The sequence below is a fragment of the Anolis carolinensis genome, chromosome 4 (genome assembly GCF_035594765.1).
Source record: "Anolis carolinensis isolate JA03-04 chromosome 4, rAnoCar3.1.pri, whole genome shotgun sequence".
In the NCBI taxonomy this organism is placed as follows: Eukaryota; Metazoa; Chordata; class Lepidosauria; order Squamata; family Dactyloidae; genus Anolis; species Anolis carolinensis.
The window spans coordinates 243,127,550-243,154,760 of record NC_085844.1 but is presented as its reverse complement, the minus strand read 5'-3'; the positions used below and the strand labels follow the sequence as shown (position 1 = coordinate 243,154,760).

Genomic DNA, 27,211 nt, shown 5'->3' with positions numbered 1-27,211 from the left:
GTTCTGATTGTGATCTAGAAAACACCAAAAAATCGTCCAGGTAGATAATCAGGAACCGATCTAGATAATCCTGAAAGATATCGTTGACAAAATGCTGGAACGTTGCGGGAGCTCCACATAAACCGAAATTCATAACCAGGGTTTCGAATAAACCGAATTTTGTCTGGAAGGCAGTCTTCCACTCGTCCCCTTCCCTGATGCGAACTAGATTATAAGCTCCTCGAAGATCCAGTTTGGTGTAAACTTTAGCCCCTCGAAGCTGGTCTAAGAGGTCTGAGATCAAAGGCAGGGGATACCGGTTTCGTTTAGTGATATTGTTCAATGCTCTATAGTCCACCACCAAGCGTAGGTCCCCTGACTTCTTTTTCACAAACATCACTGGGGAAGCGGCTGGGGATTGAGAGGGTCTGATAAACCCCTTGCGGAGGTTTGTCTCTAAGAACTCCCTGAGAGCTTCTTGCTCTGGTTCAGTCAGGGAGTAGAGGTGTCCTCGCGGAATCGGGGCCCCCTCCACCAAGTCAATGGCACAGTCATAAGGTCTATGTGGGGGTAGTCTCTCGGCTTCTTTTTCATTGAATACATCCCAATATTCCGAGTACTTCTTGGGCAAGGTGATGATGGGTTCAGCGTCTGTGGCATGGCATACCTTGGCTACAAGGCAATGGTTTTGGCAATATTTTGAAGCAAACTGCAGTTCTCTGTTGGACCAGGAGATGCTTGGGTCGTGGAGTGTCAGCCATGGAATTCCCAAAATCACAGGGAAGTGGGGAACCTCGGTAACAAAGAAGGAAATCTCTTCCATGTGTTCCCTTATCCACATTCTGGTGGGTTCCGACCACTGGCTTACTGGACCTGTCTTGAGGGGGCGGCCATCGATGGCTTGCACCACACGGGCGTTCTTGAAGTCGTGATATTGTAATCCCAGAGAGTCGGCATACTCTCTGTCAATGAAGTTGTTTGTGGCTCCTGAGTCTATCATGGCATGGACCATGACGGGTCCTTTTTTTACTGACCACAAGGTGACCACTAGAAGAAATAGGACCCCGGTTGGCGGCTCTTGAGTGGGTTTTTTGACCGGGTTGGCGAGCCTCTCTACGCCCGGTCGCTGGCTTCCCCCGCCGGCTGTGCGCCAGCCGCCTCAGACGTCTTCGTCTCCGTGGAGGACGCCGCCGCCAGACGAGCGGCGGGCTTCCCTTTGGCTGGACACTCTCTGGCAAAGTGGCCCCCGTTTCCGCAGTACCAGCAGAGATTTAGGCGTTGGCGACGGGCCTTCTCGGCGGCATCTAATCTGGGACGCACATTGCCCAACTGCATCGGCACCTCCTCGCTTCCTCTGGGGTATGGGGCTGGTGGCGGGGGTCTCCACACTGGGCGCGGCTGGACGCCGGTGGGAGCGGGAGGTCTCGCTCCGGTCCTACCGCTCTGGCCTCGGATCCATTGTCTTCTGTTGGCAATCATGACTTCAGCTCGTAAACATTGATCAATGAGTGCTTCAAGAGAGTGTGGAGGATCCACCTTGGAGATTTCCTCCAGCATCTCGATGTTGAGACCCTCCCGAAATTGTCCTCCGAGGGCTATATCGTTCCATCCGGTGTTATGGGCCAACACTCGGAACTCGGCTATGTACTGGGGCATGGGTCTGTCCCCTTGGGAGAGGCGCCGGAGTTTGTGGCCGGCTGCCTCCAAATTGTCCTCAATCCCCCAAGTCGCCTTAATGTGATCCAAGAATTGTTGCGCTGATCTTAGATGTGGGGAGTCTTGGTCGAACAGTGCCGTCGCCCAGTTGGCCGCTGGCCCGTCTAGGAGACTGTAGATCCACGCCACCTTGATGTCTTCTTGGGGAAACTCGGCATTACGGGCCTCTAGATAAGCCTGGCATTGGCGACGGAAAACATGAACCTTAGAAGCTTCTCCAGTAAACTTGGTTGGCAGCGCCAGGGCCGGGAGACGGATTCCGCGTTCCTTCAATCCCCTTATTTCTCCCTCCTGCGCATTGAGCTTATCACGGATGCGGTCCACTTCATCTTTGTCGATGGTGTAACTGAGTGGTTGGGCCCCCGGTCCGGCTCCGGTAGACATTCTGGCCTAGGTTAATTGGTGCTTAGGGTGGCGGAGTCAAACTGTCACGACCCAGGCTGCAGAGCACCAATAACCATACACAGAGGCCAGATTCTATCTAATATCTTTATTAAGGAAATATATAAAGTTAATAAAAACAAGTATAGGAAATAGTCCAGAAGTAGACCTTTCAGGAAAGGTCAAAATTAGTCCAAAAAAGCAATGTCCAATATGAAATATTAAGGTCCAAAGTTGTAATCCAATAACCGAAACACTCACTTGCCAAGCAAGTGAGGGGAGATGACAAGGTCCTTTAGTCCATGAACTTGAGCAAGGCTAGGAAATAACTTGATTCTTGGCACACAAAGCTTGATTCAAGGCAACAAGGAAACGAGGAGCAAGAACAAGATCCGTGGTAATTACTTGGTGAGGTCCGGGAAACAAGGCAAGATCCGGGGAGAAAACAAGGCTGAGAACGAAGGCTTGGAACAGGAACAAAGGCTTGAAAGCAGGAGTAGCTGTCCACACACGCTGCTCCGGTAGCTGACGAATTGACTCCGCAAGATCCCTTCGTGGGCAAAACACCTAAATAGGGTCTAGTTTTCCCGCCAAAGAGCAGTTCTCTGGAGAACCAGAAACGAAAGCTATTCTCTGAGTCCAGATGCATGACTCCTTAAAGTTTCCCATGGAAAGCAGGCTTAATCAGCTGAATGCTTAGCAGCTATCCTAGCACTCCTGCGAGACGCCTGTTGAACTCCCCTCTGTTGTTTACAAAAATCATGGCGAGAAAACGGGGGAGATTTTGGCTCGGGGCTTGTTTGACAGACTTCTGGAAGACAAATCTCTTGCAGGTGCAAAGGCTCAATTTCTGGCTGGGATAGTTCCTTTTCTGGCTGAAATGGTGGAAAACCCAAGTTTTCCTCTTCATCATTCACAACAGTACTAGGAACGGGACTACATGGCCCATGAGTCATCACAGGTCTTCATCAATTTGGATGTGGCATTTGTGTGCCCATATGACACCACTAGGCCCACAGGTATTTATTTTTGATAGCTCTGCAATGCCTTTTTGTAACACAGTTGTGCTTGAAGTGAATAGAGAAAGAGATCTCACCACTACTGTATCTGAATAGCTGCTGTATCCTCAACATATCATATACCACTTAGCCCAGATGGGATGGGGAAATAGCAAAACCACGTGTCCCAAAAAGCAGGAACACCCCAAAACACTGAAATGTTATTAGCCACAGAATGGTCAGCAATGACATCTAACTACCATCCATATAAAGTTAGAGACAATGAAATTGCAGTTTCTAGAACACTTCAACAGACACACAAACCCTGCACTGTAATGTGTGTATAACATGTGAATTGACTTCATGGTCTTCACAATCCATCATTCCTAATTAGTTTAGAAGAAATGGTCTTAGAACTGCAAGTTCCCAAGTATAAAGAGTCAGTGTGGTGTTGTGCTTTAAGGATTTGGACTATGACTCTGGAGACCAGGGTTCAAATTGGGAACCCTTTGGTTGGCCTTGAGATTTTGCCCTTCCCTGTAGGCTTAGGCAAAAACAAACCTCTGTAGGCTCTCCTAGATCATATGCTCTTTCTCATTAATCTCTTTTTGCCATCTCGACAACACTGTGGGCGCTTGGCCATGATATACAATCGCATAATAAAATGGTGTCTCTTAAATAAAATTGTAACATCAGTGTTTGCTCTTTGAATCTTTGTGTTTTTAGTTTGTTGTTGGTAGAATCCATGGATACAGAGAACTGGCTGTAATGGTGGGGGGAGATATAAGGGAAAAGATATAATAGGATGCTGCATACTGTCAATGGGTTGTATGTTATCAGCCTCTGAACTAGAGATTTAAGAAGGATAGGGTCTGTTTAAAACTATTTATTCAGGTGCAATATCTCTTATCTGGAATTCTGAATGCCAAAATATTTCAAAATACAAAATTGTCCACATGGATAGCTTTCCAATGTTTTGGTGTACACAACCTTTGTTACAAAAACAAAAAATACTGAATGCGTTGGGTATAAAATTACCTTATTTATTTATTTACAGTATTTATATTCTGTCCTTCTCACCCCGAAGGGGACTCAGGGCGGATCACATTACACATATAAGGCAAACATTCATTGCCTTAACATAGAACAGAGACAGAGACAGGCTCCGAGCTGGCCTCGAACTCATGACCTCTTGGTCAGAGTGATTTGTTGCTTTATGCTATGTGTATAGGAAACACAAATTAATTTCACATTTAGCCTTGAGTCCCCATTTCCAAAAAAATCTCCTTAGGTATGCAAGTATTTCAAAATCCCCCCCCCCCACGCAACCTGAAATATGGGGCATTTCTGGTCCTCAATAGTTTGGATAAGGATATTCAACCTGAATGAATATTCAGATGGAGCTGTTTTTTTTTGTTTTTGTTTTTTTGTCTGTCTCGGTGCATTATTTCTATGTTTCTGTTCTTTTTATTCTCCAGGACAGTGAGCTCTTGACTTTTAACATTTCCCGGCACCAGTCATGGTGGAGCGAAAACGGCCCCGGCTGTGTAAGGAAGGAGACCCCCATGGTAGGCCTCAAGGGCTTGGACAGCCATTCCTACGTCTCTGTGATCGGCTGCGCTTTGGAGTATCGCTACATTGAAGTCATGCACAGTGCATTGCAGATTCTGGTGGCGGTGAGTAGGATCTGCCTGAGCCCTGAACCTACGGGGTGCCATTTGGGATTTTCCACAACAGCTATGTCTAGTCTGTGATCCATCCCTACTATAGCCAGTTCCCACATCTTTTTGCTCATTTTATGGAGATAGATGTTCTTTGTTAAAGTTTTTAGCATTGATGTCCAACATCGTTTGCTTGCATCAACAAAAGTGAACCTTTCTAAAACGGTTCATATCATTCAGCCTTTTGATAAGGAAGTCAAAAGAAAGGAAATGGGAATTGCTGTAAATCCCTTTCCTTCTTCATCATCTGGATGAGTCCCGTTTCTTTCAAATGTTTTTTTAATGTTTATTTATGTATTTATTTATTTGTTTATTACGATACTTATATCCCGCCCTTCTCATCCATAGGGGACTCAGGGTGGCTTACAATAAAACACAATATAAAAATATTACAACCATTCAATCAGTTAAAATTAGATACATTAAACATTGATAATATATATATATATATACATATAAATATACAATTAGCGTATTTCGAGTCTGATAGCTGGTCTTTCATTGAGTTCTGGGATGGTAATAATTGATGCTGCTGTTACTAAACATCTAAGAACCCAGATTGCCAGTTTCATCCATGGCAGAATAACAGAAATGTTTAGGGATGTTTCCTTCATTTTTCATGGAGTCGGAAAATTGGTAATCCAAGATCAAATGTCTCCCTCTGAGGATAGAGTTCTGTCTTGATCCAAAAGGGAGAAATTCATGATTTTTTGGACCCAAGACATAGTAGAAATAGAATAAATCCCCTCTCCTTGGGCACCAAATTTTCCATTTAGGACCCCAATTGGCTGCTCTTCATAGCTTCACACAAAGACTTCCAGATTCAGTCTCCAGCTTCTCTAGTTAAAAGGGATCAGGGAAGCCGGTAATGAGGAAGGCCACTGCTGAGAACATTCCTATTAGTAGCTTTGGCTCTGTTTTGAATGGAGTTCTATATTACCGTATATACTCGAGTATAAGCCGACCCGAATATAAGCTGAGGCACCTAATTTTACCACAAAAAAACTGGGAAAACATTGACTCCAGTATAAGCCGAGGGTGGTAAATTTCAGAAATAAAAACAGATACCAATAAAATTACATTAATTGAGGCATCAGTAGGTTAAATGTTTTTGAATATTTACATAAAGCTCAAATTTAAGATAAGACTGTCCAACTCTGATCAAATCATTATTCTCATCTTCTTCAATATCAATGTGCTTATGTATCCTTTTAATAATAAGAGTAAAATAATACATGTTATTATTATTATTATTATTACAGGAAAATAATACAAGTAATAATAAATAGAGTAAAATAATAAATGCAATAATAATAAGATCAGAGTGAAATAATAAATGTATTATTAATAATAATAAAATAGAGTAAAATAAATGTAATAGTAGCAACAATAATAGAGAAAAATAATAAATATAATAATACCAATAATAATAGAGAAAAATAATAAATATAATAATACCAATAATAATAGAGAAAAATAATAAATGTACCATATATTCTCGAGTATAAGCTGACCCAAATATAAGCCAACCAGGACCCTCACCCAGGTATAAGCCGAGAGGGGCTTTTTCAGTCTTAAAAAAAGGGCTGAAAAACTAGGCTTCTACACGAGTATATATACTACAGTATTTAAATTATTATCTATTATTATTTAATTTATTTGAAATGCCTATATCCTGTCCTGTGTCATAGTTTATGTATGATCTTGGACTATCACTCCCAAGGACCTTCAGCTATATTTTCAAATAAACATGTTGGCTGGGGGATTCTGGAAGTTTTAACCCAATTTCAAAACAAGTTTTTCAAATTGTGTAGTTCTAGGTCATGCACATAGAACAACCATTTACCCTTGTGATTCTAAATCAGGGGAGAATGAGTTTGCTCTGTATTGTATTAAGATGATTCCATGGCAACAGAGCAGCACTATTATTTGCTGGCAAATCGACACCACCAGATTCCTTCAGTGGGGCAGCTCTACCACTATTTTGCAGACATCACCACTGGATACTGTCATTTTACCTACAGTAGCTGTAACTTTGAACACTTAACTTACCCTGCCATAGGGGTGGCACTATGAGTTACTGCACTGGCTGATACTAACCGTAGTGATGCAATTACCTTGGCTTCTAATGAGAGTTCAAGTTGATTTGCTTTACATCCATTCATTTGTAAGGTGGCTAGAAATTAGGGATGATGAACTTTATAATGTTGTGAAGATGGGCAAGGGGAACCAAAGGGTATAGGTATGGGTTTGATAAGGGTATGGCTCAAATCCAACTTCCCAAAACCTCCAGAAATTCTCAATCCTTTGAAAAACACCCTTCAAGTTAATACTTCCTTATAAGATTAAAGTGTCAAATATGTGTGAGTTTTGGTTGTGTAAAGCAGTATCTTCACTCTTACTAATGAAGGCAATATACATGTACATAAGCACACAGGCAGGCAAACAGGCAAGGAAAAAAGCAAACATTTCATGAACCCAGTCTGTAAACACCGTGGCAAAGAGCTCCTTTCAGTTCAGATAAGTTGGGGTGGGGTTGATTTGTTCATACAGAAGATCCGCATGACATGTCATGAACTGTTTTTGAAATTTCCCTGGGCTACAAAACAGTTTGGCAGTGCAGCATGGGGTAAGGATAGTCTGCCTGTCCAGAAGCATAAGGCCAGTGTTTCCTTAGGAGTACAGACACACAGACACACATCTATCTCCATTGTTGTTGTGTGTGTTGAGTCATTTCCAACTTATGGAGACCCTAAGGCAAGCCTTATCACAAGATTGTCTGGGGCTGAAAGGGTGTAATTTACCCAAGGCCAACCAGTGGGTTTCCATGGCCAAGCAGGCAATGAATCCAACTTGGGTCTCCAGGGTCCTAATACAATACTCAAACCACCTCTAGAATCATAGAACTGCAGGGTTGGAAAACCGCAATGATCATCTTGTCCAATTCCTTGCTGATGTGGAAACCTATAACTGAAGCATCCCTATCAGATGACCATCGATCATCTGCATAGAAACAAAGGAGAGATCCCACCATCTCAAGTAGCCTGTTTTCTTCCCTTGTAGATTATACTGTAAGGAACATCTATATCAGTGGTTCTCAACCTGTGGGCCCTCAGGAGTTTTGGCCTTCAACTCCCAGAAATCCTAACAGCTGGTAAAATAATTGGAATTTCTGGCAATTGTAAGCCACTTGGGTACCCAGAGGATGAGAACCACTGATCTATGTAACATTCCCCTAAAATCCCCCTTCTTGTATTTTGAATCTACCGTCTAGCTGGGTTTCTGCCTTCTGGAGCAGAAAAAAAATAAGCTCACTCTATCCACTATGTGCCAGGCATTCAGGTAGTTGAAGATGACAAATATTTGTTGCTCTCTGCCATCAAGTTGACTTCTACCTAGGATGACTCCATGAACCCCACTCAGCTCTTGCAAACTCAGGGCTATAGCTTCCTTGACCGAATCACTCAGTCTGTAATAGGATCTTCCTTTTACAAAGTATTATCATTTTTTCCAATGAATCATGTCATCTCAAGATATATCCAGAGTACAATAGCCGTTAGCCATTTGGGCTTCTAGCGAGAGTTCAGGTTCGATTTGCTCTTGGACCCATTTATTTGTCTTTTTTTGTCACTCCGTGGCAACTGCAGACATTTCCTCCAGCACCACATTTCAGGCACAGTGATTTCCTTCCTGTCAACTGGTTTCTCACATTTCAATCATCACTTTATTGAATCTAAACATCCCCCATCATCTCAACCATTTATCACAGGACTTGTTTTTCTGATCCCTCACTATATTTGTGACTCCATACCTATATATCTGTCTGTTCGTCTTTCTATCTTTTCATCCAGACAGCTATAAAAAGTGAGAGAATCATAGTTTATTTTTTTTACTAGTACATTTCAGATTTCCCCACTTTTTGAATTAATTTTAGTCCATATAAATTAGAACACTCACTTTTCTCCGCAACAGGATTGATATTGAAAAAGATACATCATACAGACACACATAAAACAAGCCTTTGGTTGGCATATCAAAAGCTTTTCCTGATGATAGATAACAATAACACACTTTAAAAATGAAGGAGAGTGTGATTTAAATATTTATAAATGAGTGGCAGGGAGCTGAAGTTGGAGGAGAGAAGCAAACCCAATTAGACAAAGGCTGTCGTTGTTTTCCCCAAGGATACAATTATAATACACCCCATCAGAAAAAACAATACAATTATGACGCACTCCTGCTTTTGTTTCTGCAGACGCCAGCACTTTGCACAAGAGTTGTCATCGAATGTCACTGTGTCTATGTTTATCCCTAGCCTCAATTATTTATTTTTTTCATTAACATGCTGCGGCAATTGCTACTGTCTGGTAATTGATTGTTTCTCATTTGCCACGGAATTAACTGAAACAAAAAGTCTATTGTCTTCATGAATGCCGCTGGTGCATCTGCGTTTTATAGCAGTGCTAAAAACTGGGATCTTTATATCTTCTCTGCTTTGTTTCAGAGTTTCATAAAATATGTTGTCGAAGGCTTTCATAAAATATATTGGTTTTTAAAATGTGAGCTTTAAAAAAATGAATGATGCATGATCAACCACAAGACTCCCTAAATACATACCTTTATGGACAAATGCTATGTGTATATCAGGGCTCACAACAGTCATGAGAGACAACACTTTCCACTGTGATGAACAAATCTGTAGTTGTGTTGTGTCTGTTCCTATGAATATATACCTAGCAATGTATAGCACTGTTTTCTTCTGGAGAGAGGAAGAAAGTACAGTCCACATTTGCAGAAGTTAACTATAGAGTCACATTGGAGGACCTTGAATGTCCTAGGTTTTCCAGTGTAATTTTGTGGCTCTCCTATGGCAGAGGTTGACCAGGGAGCTATGCTGGAGGACCTAGAAGTTTCTAAAGAAATGTTATTTCTGATTTTTCAAAAAGTGTTGTTTTTCAATTTGTATTTTTTCCACCTTCATGGAAATCCTGCAGACCAGCAAATGTGAGGACTGTGTAGCCACATGTATATATAATGGGTCCCAAGGTATGATCTAAGGTTGCATGTAATATTTGCCTTACTATAGCTAAGCAGGTTGGTTATGATTGATGTCTGAGTAGGAGACTAGCAAAGAGCTAAACGCTGGCTGCCTTGATTTTTATGATGGAAGAGAGGTGAGGTGTAAATGAATTTCATGAAATAAGGATGACTTGACAGGTGTATATCCAAGATAGGAAGTGAAAGGAACTATGTTGACTTGGGGGAGTCTGGAGTTGGCCCCCCAAAAGTAATTATTCCAAGCACTGGCTCATAATGAAGGAGAAAAGATGGCATTGGTTTGAACTACCTTCTGACTCTCAACCTGAACACTTTCAGTTATGCTTCATAATATCATGCATTTGCTTCTGTCATAACTCACTATATGTGGGAAGTATTTGCTCCATGAATCAATCTCTGTTGTCGGGTGCTTCTAAAAGACAGTCATTGGACCATTACTGAGTGAAAAGTAAAGTGCTAAGAGATGGAGGAGATAAGATAGACTGGCCTGTTCCATAATTCTGAGCCACTTACTTTCTTGGTTACCAATTTCTAGTTCTTGAGTCCCCCTTATAGAGCTTGGCTGCAGTGTGCCTTCTGTCCCTTATTCTCTGGAGAGAAGTGGGTGGTGAAGAAGATAAATAATTGTATGAATAAAATAAAAATCATTGTATACAAGTAATAACTGTATACAAATAATTGTATAAAAATTGTATTGAAAGCCCTATTTGCAGTTTCAGTTCAGAGTGGATCTGTCATGAACATAAGATGTGCCGAAGTGAAATTGGTAGATTTCAAAGTTTGCTAGAATTCCAAATAACAATTTTGAAGCCTTAAGTAGATTTGGCCTCATTTGTTTCTTTAAAGGAGCAGTGTTTCCCATTCAACCCCTTTAAAGGCTGACCCATGACATTGTGCTGCCTGAGGCAAAGATGAGACAGCTAGAATGCCATTTGATTCAGATGAGAGGGAGTTTATTGGATACAAATCAGTCTGTGTTACAGAGCGAGAGAAAGGGGGAGCTGTAAGTTTGAGAAAGTTGCTTTTCTGGAACATATTTCACAGAATCCAGCACGGCTACTTTCTTCCATGTGGAAATAAAAGGTTTCCCAAAATTATATGGACAAGTGATGGGAAAGGGTTAGAAGCAACAAGAGAAATGAAGCACATCGTTTTCAGAGAGGACTTACTCATGGGTGTAAGACTCTGCGGGCGAAGGAAGATAGATGCTATTGAACTTTGGTGCTGGAGGAAAATCCTGAGAGTGCCTTGGACCGCAAGAAGATCCAACCTGTCCATCCTCCAGGAAATAATGCCCGGCTGCTCACTGGAGAGAAGGATATTAGAGGCAAAGATGAAGTATTTTGGCCGCAGGAAAGCTTGGAAAAGATCATGATGCTGGGGAAAATGGAAGGAAAAAAGGAAGAGAGGCCAACAAAGGGCAAGATGGATGGATGGCATCCTTGAAGTGACTGGCTTGAACTTGAGGGAACTGGGGGTGGTGACGGTTGACAGGGAGCTCTGGCGTGGACTGGTCCATGAGGTCATGAAATGTCAGAAACAACTGTGTGAATGAAGAAGAAGAAGAAGAAGAAGAAGAAGAAGAAGAAGAAGAAGAAGAAGAAGAAGAAGAAGAAGAAGAAGAAGAAGAGTAAGACTCTGCGCCATGGCAAAAGACTCCATAAGTGGGTATGGTTGCCAGAGTGAATACTGGAGAGGGCTACTGTGCCTTTCATGGTGCATAGAAGGAGGAAATTCAGCAGAAGTTGCTTGTTATTTGGTTGTGAGACAAGCAATACTTGCTGAAATTCCCTCTTTAATCATGATTCTAGAGACCAGGATTTGAATCAGTGCTAATCAATGGAAACCTTTTGTATTGCGCTTTTTAAAACTGGCCAAAGTGGGGGATTTTTAGCCACCTTGAGTTCCAACGGGGAGAAATGATGAACCCACTGGATGACTTCAAGCAAGTCACACTCTCTCAGCTTTAGAGGAAGGCAAAAGCAACCCCCCCCCCCCCGCCACACACACACACACTATACAAGTCTTACTAAGTAAAACTCACGGGGTCTCCAAAGGTCAGAAACGACTTGAAGGCACACAATAACAACACAACTGTTAAAGATATGAGAACCCTCAATCTGGAAACATGTATGTAGGTGACATTGTGCTGCCGGAGATATTCATCGGGGGGGGGGGGGGGGGAAGGAGACTCCTTTTCTGAAGATATGAAGCAAAGGAAGCCCTTGAGGGAAACTAGTCCAATTTTAATCAGATTCTGCACAAAACCAGCCATCCAGGCCTTATACCATCATTCTCCCAGAGGGATAAAAACCAGCCTCATCTGTCTTCTTAATCTCATTTCAACATGCATTTTACTGGAGAGAGAAACCAGTGATTTTGGGTGGTACATTATTGTTGCAGTAGCAAAGGAGAGAGGGAGACATGAGGGTTATGACCCGCTTGCCTCTTTGGGGCTGGTTTTCTATGTGAGGGGGAAATTCAGAACTAATTATGGGGCATGGATGTGTATCAAGTCCTGTTCAGCTGTATGCATAAAAGTGGGTTCATGTATTTCATCACAACACAAAAAACATATGTGCCCGGCACAAACAGTAGGTTTCCCTCACATCTGTTTCCCTGCTTTATCTTTTTTTTTTTTTCAAAAGACCAAGTCCAGCTCAACCTCCATATCCCCCTCAGACACATTCCCCAGCTGCGGCTCAAGAGATAATTGGAGCCAACCATCCCAAGGCGAAACAAAAGGCCGTCTGTTTTCTTTTGAGGGAATATCAAAATAATTGTAGTTGCGGCAGTAATAGGAAAAAATGTTGACCATGATATTGACTGGGATCTTTACTGCAAATTGTGAAAGATGGAAATCTCAGTGATAGGAAATGGGGGATTCAGAGGAATACCATGTGGCATTCAAGGGCTGGGGTCAGGCTGATATTTGAACAAGGTTGAAGGGGGTAGGTTTTTATTTCTCTAGACCTTGCCTACTATTCACTGCTCCAGCTGGTACTTAGAATATATCACACACCAAAGCAATATGCCATTGAAACTCGCAGGTCCAGCAGGCTATGATAAATTGAGCTGCAGTCTGCAAAAGTTCGTACCAAATAAAATGTGTTAGTTAAGCTGCTGCAAGCCTTCTTACTACTGTATTATAATTTCAACTGTTTGCTTGTTGTGCTATAGAAGGTGATATGCTTGACTGCAGAAGTCGCCCAGTGGGTGTGTTCCCGAACAGGACCCAAAGCAAGACATAACTAGAAATTTGAACATCATCTTGCTTACATGGGAGATTAATGCAATGGTCCAGTAGTTACTGCAATCCCTATTGCCCCTTTTTGGGGGATTAGATTTACATTGAACATTTCCATCTGTGGGCCATTTTTTTGCTGACAGATTTTAGTTTGAATTTGCACAAATTTGTCTCTTTTGCTTGAAAGAGCTCTCTTGGTACACCATCTGTTTCTGGTGATTTATCTCTCCCGAGTGCTTTGAGTGCAGCTTCCACCTTACTTTCTCAAATTGTGGATTCATCTTCAAATTGTTCTTCCTTAAATTACTCTGTCATCCTTCCATTGCTTATATACAGCTCTTCGGTGTATTGTTTCCATCAGCTCTTGACTTCTTAATCATTTAACATCCCAATTTCCCTTTGATTTTTTTGATCATGTGGATGAGGTCTCAGGTCATAGCATTTCTGTTGCCATCTTCTGTTTCTCTGCAGTGCTACAGCACTGCTCTTTGCACCTACACACAAGTCACTGAAAAGTTGAATTTAGGATTCTGTTCATATTTCTGTCACTTTTTACTTTTGCTTCTCATCTGTCCTTAACTTTTTGTTGAGTTTCATCTGTCATCAATGAGGTTTTTCTTTCTTTTCTTGGCTGCAGATGGTGTCTTTCTGAATTCCTCTCTGACAGTGTTCCTGGTTTCAGTCCAGAGTTCTATTGCCTCTCAATCAATTAAACTTAAAATGCAAACTTATTTTTTACCTTTTTAAAAAATTCTGTAGGGATATTCTTCAGGTTATGTATTGACACAATTACTGAATCGACATTTTTCTTTAGCTTTGCTGTAATTTTTGATATTAGAAGTTCATGATTTGTACTTCGATCTGCTCTGATCTTGATTTTGCAGAGAGAATGGAGCTTCTCCATCTTCTGTTTCTGATTATATATTCTATCGTGTTCCTATACTGGTCATCAGGTGATGTCCATGGATATAGTCATCTCCTTTGCTGCCTTAACAATGTGTTTGTGATGAACAAAATTCAAACAGATGCTCTCCTGTTACATATTTTGATCCTAGGTCAAATTTGTTTATAATATTTGTTTTTGCTTTCTATCCTGCTTTTGTATTTCAACCACCTATGATTACCATCATGTCCTGATTTATGATCAGTTTTATCATGGACTCGTGTGGACTCTTTCAATATCTCCTGCCTTTGCCTTTGTAAATGGAATATAAATTGGGGTGACATATTGATTGGTTTTCTTTGAAATCTCATTGATTTATTAATTCAGCATTATATTCCTTGGCTGTTTTTGCTACATCTTTTTTTCAGTATTAATGCCACCCCCAGTGTGTCATTATCCGACTCAAAATGTCATATTTCTGTCTAGCTCACCCCTATTATTACAGTGTTAATACATTCCATGTCTTGTTTTACAATGTTTAGCTTTCCCTGATTCGTGCTTCTCACATGTCACATTGCTATGTGTTGTGCAACTTTGGACTTTTCCTTGGCATCTGATAATATCCGCAACTAAACATCCTTTCAGCTTGAGTCCAGTTGTATTCTTTGCCATAACACTATGTGTTCTTTGCCTTTTCTTAGTAGCTCATTGACTGCATTCTAACCTGGAAGCAGCATCTTCTGGCATTATCTTTTGTTTCATTTGAATTGTCTCATCATAAGGTTTTCAGGGTAGAAGATTTCAGGAGTGGCTTACCGTTTTGTTTGTCTGTATAGTACAAACAAGTATTCCCTAGCATGTCACTCCAGTTGTTTCTGAGAGATCCTCCACCAGTATCACCCTACTACTCCTGTTGCTGCCCAGTATACTGTTGTATGGCCAGCTTCGTCTGGTTTCTCAGCAAGTCTGTCCGACATGAAGACTCTACCAGAAGTACTGTTACCATCACCGTGACCTGCTGACTTGACTGTCTTTCTCTGCATCTTTGGAGACTTGATATATCTTGTCATAGTAGCAGTAGGTAATGAAAAGAGAATGAGGAACAGCAGGACCATGATCTTACAGGTTCTGATAATGTGCCATCTGCCTTGGAGATTTCCCAGCAATGCTGGCTTCTAGTGCTAGCCCTGTCTACAGACACCTCCTCAATTGGGGCAAGGCCCAGATTGCTGTCCAGATGGCTTGGTGGGATGAAAGTAAGAACTTACTTTTATGATGGATGCTGGAATTATACATAGGACTGCATGTATGGTCCTCATGTGCAGCTGCAGTATGATTGGGCTATGGAAATGAACAACTAAAAAGAGCTCATAAGGTGACTACGGTAATGAGGAATGATAGACTATCTTTTCCAAACCGCATGTTGTGAAACGGAGGCCGAATATAACTGACCATTGGGAGAGATGTCTGCCTTGCCGGTTCGGCTGTTTCCATTCCAAATGACATCTTGGAACAATAGCAAAAAGATGGCAAACATCGCCTTTGACAGCAGATGTTACAGTGAAAACTAGTAAGAGAGTCATCAGCATATGTTACATTTTTACCAGTAATAATTGCCCCAGCAGAAGAAGTGCCAGGGAAGCAAAGGTTACAGTAGCCATCTGTGCAGCACTGGCTGCCATCCTTCATATTCACCAGCAGCTGGTGGGAACTCTCAGCTGCTGGTAAGAGATTTTGAATGTCCTCCCAAAATTCCTTCCCTCATTTACTCAGAACACTTTTTTCCAAGTTGTTCCTTCCTTCTTTGTGGGAAAGTAAATAGGACATAGTGTCAATTTCTGGAGACAGTAAAATTCAGGAGTGGAGGAAGAACAGTGCAACATCATATGAACGTAAGAAGGACATCTATTCCTACATTGTGTCTCCACAACAGCTAATCAGATTAGATTCCTTCTTTATATTTGTTTTAAAAAATGAGGTAAACCTTGACCTGATCAGCTTCAAAAGCTCCCTAGATGGCTTAGAGATCAACAAGAACATATCTGCCCCTACCATCTAAAAAGATATGGTGCAATAAGGGGGGAAATATCAGCAATGGAAAATAACACAAGAATATGCAGGCACCAGTCGAACGGTTTTATGGTACTTATAATGACCAGTTATCATGTTGTGATGGTTGTAATGCAGCCAGACGTTACTGGTTTTCTTATCATATCAGTTGAAGTAGAAACACATTCAGAGAAGATGGATCAGAGATAGTTCCTCCCTTGGCTGAGCTGATGCTTCTTCTCCCCTGCAGAGTGATGGAGTGGCTGCAGGATGAGAGCACAGCCAGGGGTAAGACTGATGAAGCTGAATTTTCCACATGGCTTATGAAGGAATCCTGTTTTCCTTCCCAGCCGCTGATGTAACCTAACAGAATGGCTGTTGGATGACACTTTGAGGAGAACTTTGGGAATTCAATAAGGAGGATGCTAGAGCAACAACACTTGTTCTCCTTAGAGCCTTATCAACTGATATTTCGAGGCTAGCTGTTTTGTGTCTCAGTTGAGATAAAAGTGGGATACTAATGATAATCATAATCATAATAGAGCGACTCTTGTAAAATCATAGAGTTGGAAGAGACCACATGGACCATTCAGTCTAACCTCTTGCTATGCTGCTGCTTCCTCCTCCTCCTCCTCCTCCTCCTCCTCCTCTTCTTCTTCTTCTTCTTCTGTCACACAGTCATTTCCGACTCTTCGTGACCTCATGGACTAGTCCACGCCAAAGCTCCCTGTTGGCCATCGCCACCCCCAGTTCCTTCAAGTTCATGCAAGTCACTTCAAGGATACCATCCATCCATTTTGCCCTTGGTCGGCCTCTCTTCCTTTTTCCTTCCATTTTCCCCAGCATCGTGATCTTTTCCAAGCTTTCCTGTCTTCTCATGATGTGGTCAAAATACTTCATCTTTACCTCTAATATCCTTCCCTCCAGTGAGCAGTTGGGCATTATTTCCTGGAGGATGGACTGGTTGGATCTTCTTGCGGTCCAAGGCACTCTCAGGATTTTCCTCCAGCACCAAAGTTCAAAAGCATATCTCTTCCTTCACTCAGCCTTCCTTATGGTCCAGCTCTCATATCCATAAGTTACTATGAGGAATACCATTGCTTTGCCTATGCGAACCTTGCTACACAATCCAAACACTCCCAGCAGATAGATTCCTATTCTCTGTTTAAAAACCTCCAAAGGAGACTCCACCACACCCCAAGGCAGCATATTACACTCTTGAACAGCTCTTTCCATCAGTTCTTCCTCATGTTTAGGTGAGATTCTCCTTTTCTATACTTTGAATCCATTGCTCTGTTTCCTAGTCTCTAGAGCAGCTGAAAACAAGATGGCTTCCTTCTTAATATGACACTCTCACAAATATTTAAGCATGGCTATCCTGTACCCTGTCAATGCTCTCCTCTCTATGCTAAACATACCCAGTTCCCTAAGCCATTCTCTATAGCACTTGGTTTCCAGACTTTTGACCAGTGTGGTTGCCCTTCTCTGGAAATATTCCAGCTTGTATATCTCCTTCTCAAATTGTGGTGCCCAGAACTGGGCACAGTATTCCAGGTGAAGTCTGACCAAAGCAAAATAGGATGGTATTATTTTTTCCCTCAAACTAGACACAGATGCAGTCTAGTCTTGCACTGGCTTAAATGTGGTTTCTTGCCACACTGTGACTGGTATTCTAAGTCCCTTCAATGTCGTGCAGATATATGCTGGCATAGTTTTGTTGTACAACCTCTATACTGAATAGCAGTGTAGCACAATGTGTGTCAATCAGTGGTTAGTGTGTAGCTTTGGTGCAGCCTTGTGCAATTGCATGCACTGTGGCATGAATATAATGCTGTAGGGTGGGATTAGTGTTTAGCGCTGAGGTAATACACATTCAGATGGTGTTCTGTGTATTTCAGCATACTACTGCATGTGCAATGGTTTGGCATGCTCAAGTCCTCTGTCAAATGGATGCAAACATTGCACATTTTCCAGCAAAAAACTTCAAACTGTTCACATGCATAGCACAATTTACACCTATATGTGTCACTAAAAGCATGCCTGCCAAAACACAATAATATTCTGGTTCTCATTACAGCTGCATATGTAATAACAGAATGCTTCTCAAAAAAGATTTTTCCCAAGTGAACTGACAGAACTGATGTCAGAGTATGAACAGTACATTGCTCTGACATCCCAAGCCTAACAAGTCAGTTGCTTGATAGATTTGTAACAGCTTAAACAACCTTTGGGAGGTTTATGGCCAGTGTCACAATTTTCAGTGCTAAACACTAATCCCACCCTATAGCTATGTAACTGCGGTTAGCCGGTTAAGTATCTTTTAGCTTGAACTATAGTTCATCAACACATCCAAAGAAGTGGATTAAATTGAAGGCTTCATGCTAAAATAAATCATTTAGTCTTGAAGATGCCACCAGATTCCCCCTTTTCCTTATTATACAGAAACAGACTAAGACATATATCTTTTCTGAAGTATGATCCTAACACATTGTCAACTCTGGAAAAGATTACTGGTCTTCATGAATGTTGGAGGAGCTCAGCTGGATAAAGCTGAAGACCTACAGTAATGCATTGTTTCCACATTGGCCACATTGGTAAGCCCATAGGCCTTTGATACCAGTGTCCAAAATGAATTTGTCCAGTTCCCTCCAGTGCATCCACACTGAACAATTGTAGCAATTTGACACAATTTTATCTGTCCTGGCTCCATCCTATATAACTCTTGAATTTGTAGTTTGTTAAGGTACTTCATCCATACTTGCAGCATCAGTGCTGTCTGTTCAACATTTCTAAATAGAATTCTAATATGTGGATACTGGCTATTGAGACATTTCACCTTTTTTGCAGGGTAAAGGATATTAACATAGACTCAGTATCAGATTCTATTTTAAATGTATCTGTATATTAACAATAAAGAGTTTACATGATGTGACAGCAACCACCATAGTGTAGCCATTTCAACATTGGATTATGTCCCTGGAGACTAATGTTTGAATTCCCGTTTGGCCATGGAAACCAGGTGACCGCAAGCAAGTCACAGTCTCTCAGCCTCTGAGGAAGGCAAAGGCAACCCTTTGCTGAACAAATATTACAAGAAAACCCTATGATGGGTCACCCTAAATTGGAAACTGCTCAAAGACACACAACAACATATATTAATAGGTATATAGGTTAGCTATAGCCATTTAATATAATGAGTATAGGAAGGGCTTTATGAGACCAAGAATATGCATGAACCAGCTTCCCATTTCCCACCATGGCCAGCTGGATGGCTTTGGGAAACTCACAATAAGGATGTGAAAGCACACGTTGCAGTAGTGTCCTCCTATACCTAAGTTTCAGAAACAGGAGCTCTCAGATGTTTCAATTACAGCTAAGAGCTTTTGTTCCCTGCAGTCCCAAGGATTGAAAACTTTCTGCATGCAAAGTGCACATAAATTATATGTAAACCAGCTGCTTGACCACATGGCCCCTTCCATCACCTTTAAAAAACTCCACTTCTTCTGGTTGGTGCATTTTACTTTATTATTCCCATGGCCCTCTGCAAGGCTAGATATCACTGTGTCAAAGCTAGAAATCACTGTCAAAAGCAGAGAGAGAAAAACTCATTTCCCTTTCCACTTATGTTTGAGAGGGCTAACAAGGGTTGGCCCATAGCACCATAAATATTCTCCTCACCTTTACTCTTTCCCATTTACTTCCATCTCAAAGGAGAATACTGATGAGGTAGGTCTCTTGCAAACACAGCTCAGCCAAATGTCTCCGGTGCAGTTCTTTTAATCTTCTCTCCCAGTTCCAGCCCACCTCCTTTGCCTCCTTCACCATTTTCCTCTTTTTTCAAATCTCTCCCATTTCTGATTAAAATATTTAAAACTGGGAACTTGGAAAGGAATGTTAATGTAGGTCAGAACCTAACCCTCAACTGTTTGAAGAGCATTACTTTTTAAAAGTGTGATCAGTATGTGCTCTTTGGGAGCACAAGGACAGGAGATACGTGTAGTTGTTCATTATTCATCACACAATTTTTGTTTCAAAGTTTGGGAAGAACCCTCCCCCCTTTTTTGGTTTAAGCATAGAGAAAGGTCTGATTTCATGGAACTCAATACAAACTGTGCAACTTGGAATCATGTATAATTCAGGATCTGAAATTACAAGTTGCTTTTAAAAATGTTAAATTGTATTTCCAGATAGTTGAGAGAGGAATCCAGAATCTTCTAAAACATAAGACCTAGTTTTCCAAAAACTCTTAATGAAGTCAGGCCATTATACGCTGCCTAAGAATGTGCCCAAAACTTCATTATCACAACTGGCAGTAGTATTGCAGGGGGATGCAATGTTGAAGACAGAAGAGCTTGGGATGCCACTAGTCTACAGCCAGGATAGTTAAAAAGAATTATTGTCAGAACCAATAAGATGTTTTGCCTTTTGATAGCAGTTCTTCTATATCAGGGTTTCCCAACCTTTAAGAGACCATGGATCACTGAGACAAAAATTGGATACATTGTGGACCATCAAGATCAACCAATTCCTCTCCCTACCACCTGCAGACAATTTAAAACAATCATTTTAAATAACTAGAATTTGTTTATCTGATATTTATATATACATTTTTATTTTCTGATATAAATACAAAACCCCATAATGAGACTTAATGAAAAAAACGAATGTGATTTTTGAGCTTGCATTTCTTTTACTAGGTGGGGAATCCTTTGATTGATACTGTTACTCAATGCTTGCACGCATGTCATGGCTTTGAGTAATAGTAGACTGGGTCTTGAAGCCCAAGTACTAACAGGAGCCCAGGCTTCAAGAGCCAGTCTGGGAGAATGGGCTCTGAGAGCTTCTCTTCCACTGGCCAGGCCAAAGGGAGAGAGCACCCATATCCTTCCCTTCCTTCCTCATGAGGAGTCATTACCTGCTGGCTTCTGCTGTCTCCTTCTCCTTGCAATCCAGCCTGTGAACAGGACTGCATTCCTTGTCTCAAAAGCAGATAAGGAATGAAAAATCCAATGCCACCACGCCTGCTCCTTCCCTTTGCCCAGTGATGGACCCCTCCTTCCTTACCTGCTCTTGAGGAGGCTGCTACAAATTCTGTTTGCAATTTCCTCCTTGCAACCCAGCTCCCTGCTGCCTGGGCCTGAAAATGGGGCTCTGGCAGCAGCAGCTTCGAGCCCAGGCAAGGCAGGAAGGACTCAAAACTGCCATTCTTGCTGCCTCATTGTTGAATCCTTCCTTCCTTGCAAGTCCAGGTGGCAGGGGGCTGGGTTGCAAGAAGACTGCAAATGGGGCTGGCAGCATCAGCCTCCTCAAGAGCAGGCAAGGAAGGAAAAGTCTAGCACTAGGCAAATGGAGGAGGTGGGGAGGCATTGGATCCTTCCCTCCTTGCTTGGTCTAGAGGAGGCTGCTCTGCTAGAAGCATACGAGAAGCTCGGCCTCTCATTGAACATCAAGAAAACCAAAGTGCTCTTCCAACAGGAACCAACTAATCCCTCTGCAATGCCAGGAATACAGCTTAATGGTGTCACATTAGAAAATGTTGACCATTTCCGCTACCTTGGCAGCCACCTCTCCACAGAAGTAGACATCAACACTGAAATACAACACTGCCTGAGCTCTGCGAGTGCAGCATTTTTCAGAATGAAGCAGAGAGTGTTTGATGACCGGGACATCCGTAGAGATACCAAGGTGCTTGTTTACAAAGCCATTGTCCTCCCAACCCTGCTCTACGCCTGCGAAATGTGGATGGTCTACAGACGTCACACTCAACTCCTGGAGTGTTTCCATCAGCGTTGCCTCAGAAAAATCATGCAAATCTCTTGGGAAGACAGGCGAACAAATGCCAGTATCTTGGAAGAAGCAAAGGCCACCAGCATTGAAGCGATGCTCCTACACCATCAACTCCGCTGGACTGGCCATGTTGTCCGAATGCCCAATCACCGTCTCCCAAAGCAGCTACTCAACTCCTGTGATGCCTCATGGGCTTTGTAGTCCTGTGCCTAGTAACATTGTGACAGATGAGGATGAAAACATGGAGTTTTCTCCAGATTTACGGCCAGAGTCTGAGTCTTTCCAGCTGCCTGAAGTTCTTGTCCAAGAATCAATTAAAACTGACCTTGGTCAATGCTCACCTCCCTTTGAGAGAAAACAGTCTTTCTCGGCGGATAGGGGAGTGAGAGAGAGAATTCGGAGGAGTGCCCGTATTGCTGCCAAGCAAAATGCTGATTAGCCATGTTTCCCCTGGGAAAATCCAGGGAGTCTTACACCTGCAAGCTGGGTCTTTCGTTCCCTGTTCTCTAGGGAAAGGGATCGCTGGACGCCGTTTGGCGGGAAACGAGACCCAGATAAAAGTATCGGGCTCTGTTAGTTCTTTGCGGAGACAACAGCTCAGCTTCGAGAGTGAATTCCATGTTCCCAGCCTAGTGCGGACTTTGCCAAGTCCGCGATCCAGTTTCCTTGCCTTGCCTTTCCAAGTTTTCAAGAATTGCCTCGCTTCGTTCTTAGCCACGGATTATGCTTCTTGAGACAAGTTTTGGACTACCTGCCTTGTTTTAAACCACGGACCTTGCTTCCTAGATTCAAGCCTTGTTATCCAGTTTCCCTTCGGATTTACCTTAAGCCTCGAAAGACTTTGGACAGTTGCCCACACTATTGCTTGGCAAATAGTGTGTGTTTCGGTTGGATTTTACCTTTGAACTCTAATATCATTTATTGGACAATACATTTCTGGACTATATTTGACCTTATTTGAAAGGTCTGCTTCTGAACTATATTCTCCACTTGATTTTATTACTTTTATATAATTCCTTAATAAAGATATTAGATAGTTTTATTGGCCTCCGTGTTGGGTTCTTGGTGCTCCGCTGCCCTGGTGCATGACAACTCCGAACTCAAGAACGGGAAACGTAATGTTGGTGGGCAGGAAAAGAGATTTAAAGATGGGCTCAAAGCCAACCTTAAAAACTGTGGCATAGACACTGAGAACTGGGAAGCCCTGGCCCTTGAGCGCTCTAATTGGAGGTCAGCTGTGACCAGCAGTGCTGCGGAGTTCGAAGAGGCACGAATGGAGGGCTTAAGGGGAGAAACGTGCCAAGAGGAAGGCCCATCAAGCCAACCCTGACCGAGACCGCCTTCCACCTGGAAACCGATGTCCTCACTGCGGGAGAACATGCAGATCAAGAATAGGTTTCTTCAGCCATCTACAGACACACCCCCAAGATGGAAGACAATCATCCTCGAACTACAAGGGATCGCCTAAGATAAGATAAGAAGAGATAAGAAGCTCTGCTAGAGCCCTGTTTATAGTCCCCTTCTTTCAACTCAGCCACCCCTCCTGTTGCCTGGGCCTGCAAATGGGACTATGGCAGCATCAGCCTTCTTTATCGGAGGTAGGGAGGGAAGAGTCCCAATGCTGGGCTGGGGTAGGAAGGGAGGCATTGAATCCTTCCTTCCTTATCTGCTCTTGAGGAAGCTACTGCTGCCAGACCCCCTTTGCAATCTCCTCCTTGCAACCCAGCTCCCCACCACCTGGACCTACACATAAGGCTCTGGTGCCAGTATGAAGATGGCAGTGAGGAGCATAGGTTGGCTCTCACACCGCTAAGGGTGTAGCCATATTGGAGAAGGCAGCAAGAACAACCCAAGAACATTTAGTGAATGGTGCAACTAAGTGTGTCCAATGGAAGGCCAAGGTTGCAGAACCCAACAAGCCCAACCTAAGTGTCCCTCTATTTGCCCCTGCTTTTTGCCACTGGATTATCTGTGCCGAAGGTCAGTGCAGATTGATGGCTCTGAAACCTATTGGAACCAAGACAAAACAAAGTGTTATGCATTAACTTGAGACAAGAACTGCAACATGGAAGGAAAACATAATCTGTTTAAACCAGAGATGGGAGTGCATGGTCTTCCTGATGTTGAACTGTAACTACCATCACCCATCACCACTTGGTATTTTGGCTAAGGTTGATGGAGTTTGCAGCCAACATCTTGGAGGGTCCTGTACCTATCTCTAGGTTAAATTATAATAAACTTTAGGATTACATCCTTCCTACCCACCCAGCCCCACCCCAAAATTGCAGATAGATGAATCCTGTAGGTGGTATGTTCTACTAAATGCATAAAAATCCTTTCTCCTCCCCTGAAAGTTTTGCAATTTATTGTCAGATGGCATAAAAAAGAGGCCCAGTAGCTCTGATGGCAATGAAGAATTCTCGGAACCATAGTCCAAAAAATAACTTTGAAGTTCCAGTCCTCCATGGCTGGTGGGCTGCATTTGGTTTGGAGGCTCAAATGGTATAACTTTTCCTGCCCTTTTAATGAATTTTAATAGAATTTTAATGTAATACATTTATCATGGAAAGTGTGCTCTCAATCTATTACAACCCAGGCTTGTTCAGCACCTTTTGGATCATTGTGGCTCTCATCCCTCAGATTTCACTCCCTGCTGTTACCGTCTTTTCCATTGTCCTAATTCTCTTCTTGATAATTTCCTGTCTGTATTGACCTTGAAGCATCTTCTTTGGTGTGCAAATGCTTTGATGGATGGTGCTATAATGCAGGGAGCCAATAGATCAAATAGTCTACACGCTCCATGCTGAGGCAACAAGAAAAAAATTAATCCTCCTAACCCATCAGCACTATTCTTGTAGTCAGAGGCTGCTTTACTTGGAAGGCATTACAAAACATTTCACATTACTTCCTTTTCTGCAACATACAAACACACAAAGAGCACAAAAACCTATGTAATAAGTATTGGAAAGGAGAGTTTGGTAAAAGGTACTTGTAGCTCAGTGGTAAAGCATATTGTATTGCATCCTTGTGTCTCTAGGGAAAGTATCTTGGGGATCAAAATAATCTCTGCTACAGCTACATTATTTTATTCATTAATTCATTAAAATATTTATGTCTCTCCATTTGTCTGACAATATCAGGGTGATTTACAATAAACTTCATTTGAAACAATAATTGTAATTTTTCAAAAAAAATGCCATTATATAAAATAATTGTTCAATTAAAAATAGACAATTAAAAACCAGTTAAAGCAATAAGGAAGGAAGGGTAATATTCCAAGTTATTAGGTCCTAAGTCATTTAGGACTTTTGTTGTTAGAACCTTATTTAAAATGGCAAGATATTGGCAGCCAGTACAATTCATTCAGAACTGGTGTTATGCTATTTATGAATGGATTTTCCATGTCCAGTCTAACTGCTGCATCTTGCACTCGTTGCAGTTGTCTCCAAGGGCAGCCCCCTATAGAGTGCATTGCAGTAGTCTTATTTGGGAAGTTACCAGTGCATTGAACACTATGGTGTTAATATAGGGTGGTTAAGCCATGTGCAGAAAAAAACATTCCTCCAGATATTTGTCAGCTGAACAGGCACTGATGGTTGGACCAAGAACTGCATGCGTGTTTCATGTCCGGCCGTATCATGATGACAAGCCTAGAGGTAATTTCCTTGGCTACTCTAAGGAGGGGCCAGTGGGTATTTAAGCTGGAAGCCATGTGTCTTCTCTCTCTCTCGCTCATCTCTTTGGTCTCTTTAATCTCTCATCACTAGTCATTTCTGCTGTAAGCATTGCTTGTAACGGAACCAAGTAATGGAACAAGAAATAAAATTTGCCATCAAGGTCACTTGATAGACGAAGACTGTTCTGAAGTGTTCAATTAAAACAGCAGCAGCAGAGAGATAGATAAACTTTTTGATAGATAAACTTTTGCAACACCAAGCAGGTAAAGCGCAGAGGAAGCGGTCTGACTGAATTTGTGGATGCCCCAGAAACATTCGTTTTGGGTGCTGCAGATGAAACCCACATGCTCAGACCCCCTGTCATAAGGCCTCCCTTTTACAGATGGTTTCTTGGTCCCCACTGCCAAATCTGTCAGATTACTGATTTACAATAGTTTTGTTGTATTGTCGAAGACTTTCATGGCCGGAGTCACTGAGTTGCTGTGAGTTTTTTGGGCTGGATGGCCATGTTCCAGTAGCATTCTCTTTTAATGTTTCACCTGCATCTGTGGCTGGCATCTTCAGAGGTTCTGAAAATGTTAGGAACATGGACTATACAGTCCAAAAAACTCACAGCAACCCAGTAGTTTTGTTGCTGCAAAAATAATACACAAAAATCTGAGGCAATCTAATCACTGATACATGGTAGAGACATCCTAAGTGCTTGAAAAAACAGCATCTCAGGTGTTGCCAGGTTTTGTATCTTATTTTCTCCACCAGTGGAAAGGAAGATCTATAGGCAAAGAAAGAAGACTGCTGGAGAACTTCTTTCCAATGGTGAAAATCCTTGCAGTTAATATTCTTTTCTATCATGTTAACTAGGCACCAGGAATCAGTGAGATGTAATGATTTGAGTGTTGGGTTACAATTTTGTAGATCAGGGTTCGAATCCCTGCTATGCTATGAAACTCAATAGGTGATCATGGGCAAGTAACATTCTCAGCCTCAGAAAAAGACAATGGCAAATTACGTCTGAATTAATCTTGCTAAGAAACCAGACAAGAAGGTCACTTTAAAGTCACCACATGTTGAAAATGACTTGAAGGCACACAACAATGCAACCTAAATGGGCTCAAAGGCACCAGATTCTGTGCAATCTTTGAAACCGAGTAGGGTGAGCACCAGTTGGTTCTAGGATGGGAAACCAATGAATGTCAGGTGCTATAATCTATATTTCTGAGGAAGGAACTGGCAAAACCACCTCTGAGTATTTATTGTCTAAGAAAACCTCATGAAATTCATGACGTTGCCTTAAATTGGCAGGCTAGAAATACAGAGTTGTCATCAGGGTGCAAAGGGATATTTTGATGCTGAACTGAGAACGCCTTGGACTCACAGGTTCGTGGAGACTTCATGGCTTTAACACCAACCAACTTCTATGCAGATTTATGAACTTGCATAGCACTTTGAAATATTTGGATTGGTCTAGTGTTACCTGGAAAGTGACTTTGGATTTCTCCCCTCTTCTTACAACTGAGATAGTGCTACCTTTGCTTTTTGCAACACACAACATCATTATGCTTCCCTCTTTGCATGCCCTTTTACTGTTGAGAAAAACTCTGATGAGTGTTTGGTTTCATCACTATCGGCTTTACATCATTCATATTTCATGCAGCAGGGAAAATGCAGCACAGCTTCCAGGGGTTGGCGATATCCCTAAGGTGCTGGATTTAATT

At 42.1% G+C, this 27,211-nt stretch overlaps 1 protein-coding gene across 2 annotated transcripts in view; it reads left to right on the top strand.

Annotated features, from left to right (window-relative positions):
- The window catches only part of nkain4 (sodium/potassium transporting ATPase interacting 4), a 139,520-nt gene that overhangs the window by 81,754 nt on the left and 30,555 nt on the right, over nucleotides 1-27,211 (top strand). For both annotated transcript variants that reach the window (XM_062979034.1, XM_016993471.2), the window contains exon 4: nucleotides 4,553-4,750. In XM_062979034.1, the coding sequence (XP_062835104.1) occupies nucleotides 4,553-4,750 (198 nt within the window). The remainder of the gene's footprint in view (nucleotides 1-4,552; nucleotides 4,751-27,211) is intronic.